At 40.3% G+C, this 10,869-nt stretch overlaps 1 protein-coding gene across 1 annotated transcript; it reads left to right on the top strand.

Annotated features, from left to right (window-relative positions):
- Positions 1–9,441: 9,441 nt before the first annotated feature.
- Positions 9,442–10,562, top strand: LOC122643487. Its single transcript, XM_043837105.1, has 3 exons — positions 9,442–9,649; positions 9,797–10,249; positions 10,354–10,562. The coding sequence occupies exons 1-3, from the start codon at positions 9,442–9,444 to the stop codon at positions 10,560–10,562; spliced, it is 870 nt and encodes a 289-aa protein (XP_043693040.1).
- The last annotated feature ends 307 nt before the right edge of the window (positions 10,563–10,869 follow it).

Genomic DNA, 10,869 nt, shown 5'->3' with positions numbered 1-10,869 from the left:
TTAGTCAAATTCCCCCTGTGGGACCCACTTTTCCAGTGGAGAATGTTGTTCTAGACAATTACCCGTGTTCGAATAATCTCTGATGTCGTCCGACATCAAGTTATGGTTAGAATAGTTATTAGAAACAGATTTATAGTTATAAATAGCTTTTAAAATTAATTTATGAAAAGATTTTAACCAAAGGATAGAATTGCCCTTTAGTGCTTAAGTATCATCTATATATATTTATATCTCATTTTACTATTTACAACTCACAAACAACTTAGAAATCAGAAACGAAATTTATCTTGGAGACCAAGAAAGAAGAAAGGAAGGAAAAGGGAAGAAGAGGAAGCTCTACACTTGAAAGCTTAGATTTATACCTGAAATCTGAGCTGAATCTGCACAAATCCAAGGCTGCCTGCACTCTATCTCTATTTCTACAACTGAAGTAAGCCTTAGAACTTGCTGTCTTCCTCCTTGCTTCCTTCTTCTCCATCTCTAAGTCACCTATAATGGATTTCTGCCATTAAAGCTTGAAGACCAAGCTTTGGTTTATGTAATTGGATATAATTGGACTAGTTTAAATTAGTCTCAGTCCCATTAAAGCCTGAAGTTGTAGGAATAAACCAAATCGAAACCTATTTTGCTGTTCCTAAATGGCAATTCATGAACCCTAAGTTAGTTAATTTAGGTTTAATTGATAAATTCCTAAATTAGGAAACCAAACATTAAATTGGAACCCCAATTAGACTGACCTACCTTGATATGATGCTGAAACATCAAATTGAGGTCATGCATGCAAGGATTTGACCTTGTAGATCAAAACTCCTAAATTTTGCCAAACTCCCGGATGGAGTTGTAGGCCCAGGGGCGGTCGACCGACCCTTCTGGAGCCTGTATCCGGCTGGACCTTTTTTATGCTCTTGCTGCCCTGTTATGTTGGGGATTGCCCTAACTTCTAGTAAGGCCTAGTAGATGTTGTTTTGATATGTTGTTTAGGTCTGTTCTTGCTGTTCTTTGACTATTTGCTAGGTTATCTGGCTAGGTTAAACTACACTGCAGGTAAGGGGACCTTGACCTTAATTTCTGTGTGTTTATCATATTGATTTCAAAGTTGTGCTGATTGCCATGCTATGCACCATTACAAATATATCTGATGCATATAGTTTTCTAGCTTTGATTTAATGCATTAGAATGCATGTGAGTTAGGTTGCATATGAGCATGCTGTATTGCATTGCATTGATATTTTATTTATGTGGAATTCTTGATGGTGGAATTCAGTACTCTATAACTCAATCCATGCTTGTATCATCGTAATTAGATTGCACTGGGCTAGGTTGATATTCATTACCCAGTACTACGCCCCTTACCAACAGGGGGAGAGGTGTTGGACAACCCGTGGTACAGCCGAAGGGACATGCCGGGGTGCCATCTACTGTCCCATGTTAGCGTGTCCGCTCCGCTGTGGGAATAAATAGACAGGGTTGGTCTTTGGGGGTTTATAAGGTCTGCTGCCTGGTGTCATGCCAATCTGGCGGGTCCCCACCGTGGTAGAACGATTTCACTCGGGTGACCGATGTGTGAATTTTGGGACCGAGGTTAGCATCTACCACTAGTAGTACTTATACCTCATGAGACTTAGTAACTGTGCTAGGAGCATACTAGTTAGGACATGCATCATGAATTACTGTGTGTATGCTTCCCCCCCCCTTACTGGGCTCAGTGGAGAGCTCACCCCCGTGGACGTCCTTCTTTTACAGATGAAACTACTACCGTTGTTGTTGCTGGTTCTATGGGGACTTCTCCTAGTAAGGATGTTCTTCCTGCTGCTGGAGTTCATACTCCTTTCTTTGTTGAGCACGCTGCTTCGTGCTCCTGCGACGATTGCGCATTCTTTTGAACGTCCAGGCTGATCAGGCTACTTCTTTTCTTTTTGTCTATAACACTTTTGTAAATGTGATAGTATATAACTATCTTTTTGGGTTCTTGAGTTAATGTCTTTTTGGAAATACAATGTAAATTATATACATACAACTCCTTTTGAATATAATACTATCACTAGTCTCTCCTTATTTATTGTTTTACTGCTCTATTATTGCTTTCACTACATTTAGATTCTGATATTTATGGATGAAATTACGAATAGAACACTGCATGTGCGATCCTACTGGGATTGATTGGGTATCTGAGACATCCAGTCACACATGGCCCTAATTAATCGGGTCGGGTGTGACATTTTAGTGGTATCAGAGCATTATGCTCTAACTCTATTCGCAGTTTAATTCATAATATGGCAGCTCTTGGACTCATTGACCTGAAGGTGAGTTCAGTTAGGGATAACTAAAAATCTTAACTAAAAGCTACGAAGTAAAAAAAAAATGAAATTGAATATGAAATACAAGATAAGTTAAAAAAAAAGATATGTAATTATAAATTCATATATTTGAAGTGTCTTTAAAAAAATTTCAGCCTAAGGCTGATCTGGTATATCAGTTTAACACACTGAAAGTTGGATATAGTCCTTACAAGTCAAACAACTAAGAACAAGTTAACCTAAACTAGATTAGGAACATGATATCACTACTACTGTCCTGGTGGTGGTGGTGGTCCCTGGCCGGAGAAGAAAGATCTCCATTGGACTAGCTCTGTCTCCACTGCCTGGACACAACCACTCATATCATCCAAGCCCTGCCTCACTGTCCTCTCCAAACTGCCGAACTGACTGAGGAGTTGTCCCCAGGGAGTACCATCGGTAGGAACAGCTGATGTAGAAGAAGAAGCCCCTGCATGACCATGAGTAGCATACTAAGGTGGATCTCTAGGTGCATCTGCAATAACCCTCTCTGTAGTCTCCTCCACATCAGTAGTCTGACCCTGTTCAGTGCAGTCAGGATGTCCAAGCTCAGGTGAGAAAGGGGGGAGTACTATGCTCTTCTTAGTCAGAGTGACACGGTTGATGCTCATCCTCTTCTCTGTAGAGATCTCCTCATTCCTTAGGTTTACCCCAAACCTAGGAAAGATCTTGGTCATTAGCCTACCAAGCAATAAGTTACCCCATCCAGGGTTGTCATGTAGATGTGCCATGGTGCGCATGATAGCATAAGGTAAACAGATTTGGTAACAGTAGAGACAGTATGTGGCTAGGATCTGCTTAGTAGACAGCTCAGTCCGGTGACCACTCTTCTAGACCACTTTATGACCCCAAATCCTAGACAGCACAAGAGCTGATGGCAGTAAATCCAACTCAGATTTTGGCCTATCATAGAACTTGCCATTTGTTAGGACCGAATATAGCCATTCCAGCTCCTCATCAGCCAGGAACTCAGATGCATCAACAACTGGAGTGCAATACCTCCATTCTCCCTCATGAGAAATCTCTAACATCTGTGCCAAGTCAATTGTACTAAAGGACATGGGCATTTCCTTCACATAGGATCAGATCACAAACTCCTCACCCTCAAAACCATAGGTTAGGTTGCTTAGGAACAACCGCACCAACCTAGGATAGCAATGCCTTTCGGGCTGTAGCATGGATAGCCACCCTAGCCTCTCAAACCTCTCCTGGACCTTGAATGCCACAAGGTCAGGTAGCACTACATTCCTCTCCTCCTCCACTTTCCTTTCCATAAACCACTCAGTGTAATACTCTTCTTCCTCTACGCTTCGGAAGTACCTTGGGTTGAACTGAGGCGGAGCAACAGCCCTGCCCCTTCCCCTGCCTCCCCTACCTCTTCCTCTCCCCTCTCGGCCTTGTGCTGTAGCCATCTCCTATGTACTGCATTTATTAATAAGAAGAGAGTTAGTTACTAAAAATGTTGGACAGCAAGTCCATTTGACATGAAACTAATAAATTTAGTGTATGTTTGAACATTTAGCCCAACATTAACTATAGGAGATTGTAGCCAAAGGCTTTAGTAAGTTATGAAATAACAACACATCAATTATAGGCTAAGAACAACCCTAGTGTAGTATTAGAACAAAACTTATAAGGACTAGACAGTATATAGGCAGATCTGGAATAAGTAGTAAATAATAGGAAAATGGGAAAATGCATAATTATTTTAAATCTTCTTAAAAAAAAAATTTATTGAAGAAGAAGTAAAAACAGCAAAGATAATTTAAAAACCTAAGAAAAGATGGACAAAAGCCCTAAGATTGGAAAAGAAGAACAAATATTAAGAAATTCCATGAATGGGAACCATAAAAGAGAAGAGAAAGTCAAGAATAAGCATGAAAATATGAAACATCTACAAGGTATGGTAAAGAACAGTAAAAGTAACTAAAAAAAAAAAATGGTTTAGAAACTTGAGAAAAATAGAAAAAAAAATAGACTTAGACTTGCATGAGAACAAGAAGAACCAGAAATTTCACTTTTGGAACACTTACTTGTTGATTTGATGCTCAAATCCAAGAATCAAACCCAAGAATGAATGTTAGAACCCTAGAAAACCCTTAGGAAACCCTTAGAGAGAAATTAGGAAAGAAAGAAATGAATTTGGGACCTATTTTGGTGCGACCCGAATGCTTTTAAAGTGGCCCAATACCATAAGCCGGTCGACCGACTCGGCTCGGCTGGGTTCACTTATGAATCCGGCTCATGAATCTGGCTCCTCTATTTTTCTTGTGAAGCTACTGACTCCACTGGCGGATGATCCGGCTTGATTTCCAATGAATCCGACCCTTTTTGGGTTTCCATCCGGCAGACCCAATAAAATTGTAAAAAATTTAAAAATAAATTAAATAAATTATAAGTAACTAATATAATTAATATGCATATTATTGTACATATAATATGAATATTCTAAGTTTTAAAAAAAAATAATAATAAAACTTATAAGGGCTATAAGCCTATGTAAGCTGTACATATAATTGTATTATATAGGTACTAGTATTTATATTATATATATGTAAATATGTAAATTATAATATATGATATATATTAACTATATAATGTATATATATAATGCAATATATGTGAATAAAAAGTACATGTATTATAATGGATTTTATCTTATATAATGAGGTACTGTATATTATGTAAATGTTATATATAAATGTTTACCATATAATATAATGCGGGAATTATTTATGTATCTATTGCTATGCACATATATATATGTATTGTATACTATATAATATTGCATCATTTCTTTTAGGTATCCGAATCGTTGACTTAACACGTAACTACAACTTGAAATGAGTTATGTGCTAAGGCCAATCGAGGAATACGCTTACAACCCCGAACACATCGACGAGTTGAATCAAGTACTCGAGCTACTCGTCAATGACCTCCTGTATCTTCAATCAATCCTTTGGAACGACAGTTAGTCCTTGATGGCTAGGGACTTCTATGTCATTGATCGAAGGGTGGAATACCTTCAAGCTCACACCACTCGCATTGAGTCCATCCTTCACAGATGGGCGGATAAGCTTCAAGGGCTTCCTTGAACTCTGTTAAGTATGAAGAATCATGCTTTACTGTTCTAATGCTTTATATGACCGTGCACTCCATTTTATCAAACTGATGCTTATGCTGATAGTTTGATGTCTATCTTTCTTTCTTTCTCAGCTGATCATTATGGATCCACGGCCTCCTAATACTTATCAGAGGCGTACCGTTGAGGGGCGTGCACAAGCAGCCTCCTCTTCTAATCCTGCCCATAATGATCCTCCAGCTAGGGGTGCACAGGCAAATCCTCCTCCTCCTGACATGACTTCGCCCGATATGGCTAATCTTATTAGGACTATAATGGAAGGTCAGCAGCAACAAATGCACCAAATGATCACCAACATAGGTGATCAGTTCCAAGTAGCCATCAAGAACATTCAGGCTCTGCAAGTAGCCCCAGCAGTTCCTGTAGCCCCTGCTGTCCCTCCCCCTTGTGCACATCAGAATGACACTGAAGGCCGCATGATGGAAAGGTTTCTCAAAATGCAGCCTCTCACTTTTGCTGGGATCAACAAGGATACTCTATTGCCTGTCAAGTGGGTGAAAGAGATGGAAAAATCTTTTAATTGCCTTGGTTGCAATGAACAGCAGAAACGTACTTGTGCTGGATATAGACTCCAATATGAAGCAGAGGCCTGGTGGGAAACCACTAAACCAATCTTGCAAGCAACTTACCCAGTTCTAACAGGGGAAATATTCAAGCAAGCTTTCTTTGGGAAGTACTTTCCTACCAGTGTGAAGAAGAAGAAGGAAGTTGAATTAGCTGAATTGACACAAGGACCTAATTCCGTGCTGGAGTACCAGCAGAAATTCAAAGAGCTGTTCTTCTTTGCTCCTCCTCACTTGGGCACCAATGAAGCTAACGCTCAGAAGTTTGAATGGGTTGAGGCCGCAAATAGCTTTAATAATGGCCACCAGACCAACCCAAGGATACTCTGAAACTGTGCAAACTGCGAAGAAGGTAGAAGATAAGCAGAGGGATGCTTATCATATTGGTCAGTCAACTGGCTAGCGGGTAGCCCCGTATTATGATAGAGGATTCAGTAAATTCAGCAAACCTTTTGGATCTACTGCATCACCATCCTTCCCATAGAGAACTCAGTCCGAGTCGACAGTGTCTGGACCGGTGTATGCTAATCCCAACACTAAAGCAACAGATGCATTGACTCCAAGTAGTGCATTAACCTTCAAATGCTTCACATGTGGGCAAATGGGGCATACTTCCAGAACATGTCAACACAGGAGATCTATGAATCCTACTCACCAACCTACCACTAAGCCTCAAGGCCGGGTTTATTCTGTAATTGCTAGTGAAGCTGAAACCAGTCAGAATGTGGTAACTGGTATTCTTCTAAACTTATACATGATGATGTGTTTTATTGAATGGTATCATGCATATATAATTATTGAATCATGGCATATAGGTACCATTCTTATTTGGTCTACCCCTGCATACACCTTATTTGATACTGGAGAGACGCACTCCTTTGTGTCACCATCTTTTACCAAGAGAACTGGGGTATCACCAAAGTGTTTAGATGAGGGTCTAGCAGTTAGCACACCTACTGGGTCAAGAATTGACTTGAACACACTATATGAGCCATGTGCTGTGATGATTGCCGATAGAGATATGAATGCCCATCTGATATAACTCGATATGACAGACTTTGATGTCATATTGGGTATGGATTGGCTAGCAGCACACAAGGCTAGTGTGCTATGTGCAGATAGAAAGATAGTATTCCAGCCTAGAGGCGAGAAGTGATTCATCTTTCTGGGAGATAAGAAGAAGAAACCCAAAAAAATGGTAATATCGGCTTTGAAAATGAAGAAGTATTTAGACAAGGGATGCCAAGGATACCTTATGTCAGTTATGGGTACCAGGACACAGGTTAGGCCTATGTCTGAGATTCCTATTGTAGGGGAATTTCCGGATGTTTTCCCTGAAGATTTGACAAGTCCTCCTCCACCAAGGGAAAATGAGTTTGTAATTGATTTGATACCTGGAGCGGCACCAGTATCTAAAGCACCTTATAAAATGGCGCCGACAGAATTGAAAGAATTGCAAGCTCAACTTCAAGATTTATTAAAGAAAGGGTTTATAAGACCGAGTATCTCACCAATGGGGTGCTCCAGTCTTATTTGTGAAGAAGAAAGACGGCTCCATGCAGATGTGCATTGATTACAGAGAGCTGAACAAGCTGGCGATTAAGAATAAGTATCCTTTGCTAAGGATTGATGATCTCTTTGATCAGCTTCAGGGTGCCCAAGTCTTTTCGAAGATAGATCTCAGATTGGGGTACCATCTGCTTCGGATTAAGGAAGCCGATGTCAGTAAGACAGCCTTTAGGACTCGGTATGGACACTACAAGTTCCTGGTAATGTCTTTTGGGCTTACCAATGCCCCAGCAGCTTTTATGGCCTTAATGAATAGAGTCTTCCACGATGTCCTGGACAAGTTTATCATAGTCTTCATTGATGACATCTTGGTCTACTCCAAGAATGAAGAAGAACATGCCCAGCACTTAAGATTTGTTCTACAAAGACTGAGAGAGAAGCAACTGTTTGCAAAATTCAGTAAATGTGAGTTTTGGTTGCCTCAGGTTGGGTTTCTAGGCCATGTAATTTCAGCCAGGGGGATTGAAGTAGACCCTGGGAAGGTTGAAGCTGTAGTGAATTGGGAGAGTCCCAAGACGGTAACTGAAATCAGGAGTTTCCTGGGTTTAGCGGGTTACTATAGAAGGTTCATAGAGAACTTCTCCAAGATAGCTATGCCTATGACATAGCTTACCAGGAAAGGTGTTAAGTTTGAATGGAATGAAGATTGTGAGAACAGTTTTCAAGAGTTGAAGAAAAGATTGACAGCAGCCCCAGTTCTTGTTCTTTCTGAAGGGACTGAGGGGATAATGGTGTATACTGATGCCTCTAAGACAGGTTTAGGCTATGTGTTGATGCAGAATAGGAAAGTCATTACCTATGGTTCAAGACAGTTAAAGGACCATGAGAAGAACTACCCTATACATGACCTAGAACTGGCAGCAGTTGTCTTTGCATTGAAGTTGTGGAGGCATTACTTGTATGGTGAAAAGATTGAGATCTTCACAGACCATAAGAGTTTGAAGTATTTCTTCACTCAGAAGGAGTTGAATATGAGACAGAGAAGATGGTTGGAACTCATCAATGATTATGAGTTTGACATTCAATACCATCCTGGGAAAGCCAATGTTGTGGCTGATGCACTCAGTAGGAAGTCCTTTGATTGGGCAGAAGGTGTAATGGTGGTTAATGATGAAATTTTGAAGGATCTCCACGCATTAGAAGAGGAGTTTATATATGGGGAAACTAATAAGTTAGTTTCATATCTGACAATGCAACCATCATTGAGAGCTCAAATCATATCAGCCCAGTCTTCTGATGAAGAATTCCTAAACATTGTCAATGGTATTTGTACTGGGACATTAAAGGATACAGACTTCACGGTAACAACTGATGGAGTTCTTATGTTCAGGGATAGACTATGTGTACCTGATGATAGCCACTTGAAGGATTTGGTTTTACAAGAGGCCCATCATTCTCAACTTTCTATACATCAGGAGGTACAAAGATGTATCGAGATTTGAAACAGTATTTTTGGTGGCGTGGTATGAAACATGATATAGCAACATTTGTTTCTAAGTGTGCTATTTGCCAACAAGTCAAGGTTGTTAGACATAAACCATAAGGACTTCTACAACCACTTGCCATACCAGAATGGAAATGGGAGAATATCACAATGGACTTTGTCATAGGCCTTCCTCGTACTAGGAAGGGAATGGACACAATCTGGGTAATTGTAGATAGATTGACTAAAACTGCTCATTTCATTCCTATGAAGATCACTTATTCTATGGATCAGTTAGCAAAGCTTTATATAGATAATATTGTCAGGTTACATGGAATACCAATGAATATTGTATCTGACAGAGATCCCAGATTTACTTCAAGGTTCTGGAAGAGTCTATAAAGTGCTATGGGGTCTGAGCTGAGTCATAGTTCAGCACATCATCCTGAGACAGATGGACAATCTGAGAGAACAATTCAGACTTTGGAGGACATGCTTAGGGCATGTGCACTTGAGATGAGTGGCAGTTGGGATGAACACTTATCCCTGGTTGAGCTTGCTTATAATAACAGCTACCACGCATCTATTGAGATGACTCCGTTCAAGGCCCTGTATGGTAAGACATGCCATACTCCGCTATATTGGGATGAAGTTGGAGAGTGACGCATTTTGGGCCATGAACTGATCCAAAAGACCTGTGAGCAGGTTGATTTGATAAGAGAAAAGGTCAAGGCTGCATAGTCTAGACAGAAGACTTACGCAGATAGAAGAAGGCAGCATATCCAGTTCAGAGTTGGTGAGAAGGCATTCCTGAAAGTATCTCCAGTTAAAGGTGTTGTGAGATTTAGGAAAAGAGGGAAGTTGAGTCCTCGATACATCGGACCATATGAGATTATAGCTAGAGTTGGTGTAGTGGCCTATCAGCTTGCACTGCCCCCTTCACTTGCTGGTGTACACGATGTGTTCCATGTCTCTATGTTGAGACAATACATCCCTGATGCATCCCATCTGCTGCCTCAGCAACCAGCCAAGCTCATTGGTGATTTAACTTATGAAGAGGTCCCAGAAGAGATTGTTGATAGAAAAGAACACAATCTGAGAAATCGAACTATCTCTTTTGTGAAAGTTCGGTGGAGCAATCACTCCGCTGCTGAAGCCTCTTGGGAAAGAGAAGACTTGATGGGAGAGAGATACCCTTATCTCTTTAATCTTCTAGGTACGTCAATTTCGAGGATGAAATTTTTTTAAAAGGGGGGTAGAGTGTGAAACCCAGTCAAATTTCTGAATAAATTTGAACTTTTGGAACTTGTGTGATTACAGGTTCCAGCTCTCAGTCTGTGATAGCGTCAATGCTATGGGCTGCATCGATCCAGGACACGGAAGAAATACTCGACACACCTATGGAGGACTCTGAGGATCCTTCCCAATATGCCCTTTTGGAGTCAGAGGACCCATGTGAGACACTATACCAGAGTTACCTGTGCCGAATCTACTGCCTGAAGGCTATGCAGAGCCTCTCCCTCAATTAAAATTGTTGTAAGTACGATTTAAATGAATTTATATATATTGTTTGTACAACCAAATAGGAATTCAGGGGTATTTTAGTCAAATTGCCCCTATGGGACCCACTTTCCCAGTGGAGAATGTTGTTCTAGACAATTACCCGTGTTCGGATAATCTCTGATGTCGTCCGGCATCAAGTTATGATTAGAATAGTTATTAGAAACAGATTTATAGTTATAAATAGCTTTTAAAATTAATTTATGAAAAGATTTTAACCAAAGGATAGAATTGCCCCTTAGTGCTTAAGTATCATCTATATATATGTATATCCCA

The sequence above is a fragment of the Telopea speciosissima genome, chromosome 10, assembly GCF_018873765.1.
Source record: "Telopea speciosissima isolate NSW1024214 ecotype Mountain lineage chromosome 10, Tspe_v1, whole genome shotgun sequence".
Taxonomy (NCBI): Eukaryota; Viridiplantae; Streptophyta; class Magnoliopsida; order Proteales; family Proteaceae; genus Telopea; species Telopea speciosissima.
The sequence above is the reverse complement of the archived record's forward strand: the minus strand, read 5'-3'. Positions and strand labels throughout refer to the sequence as shown.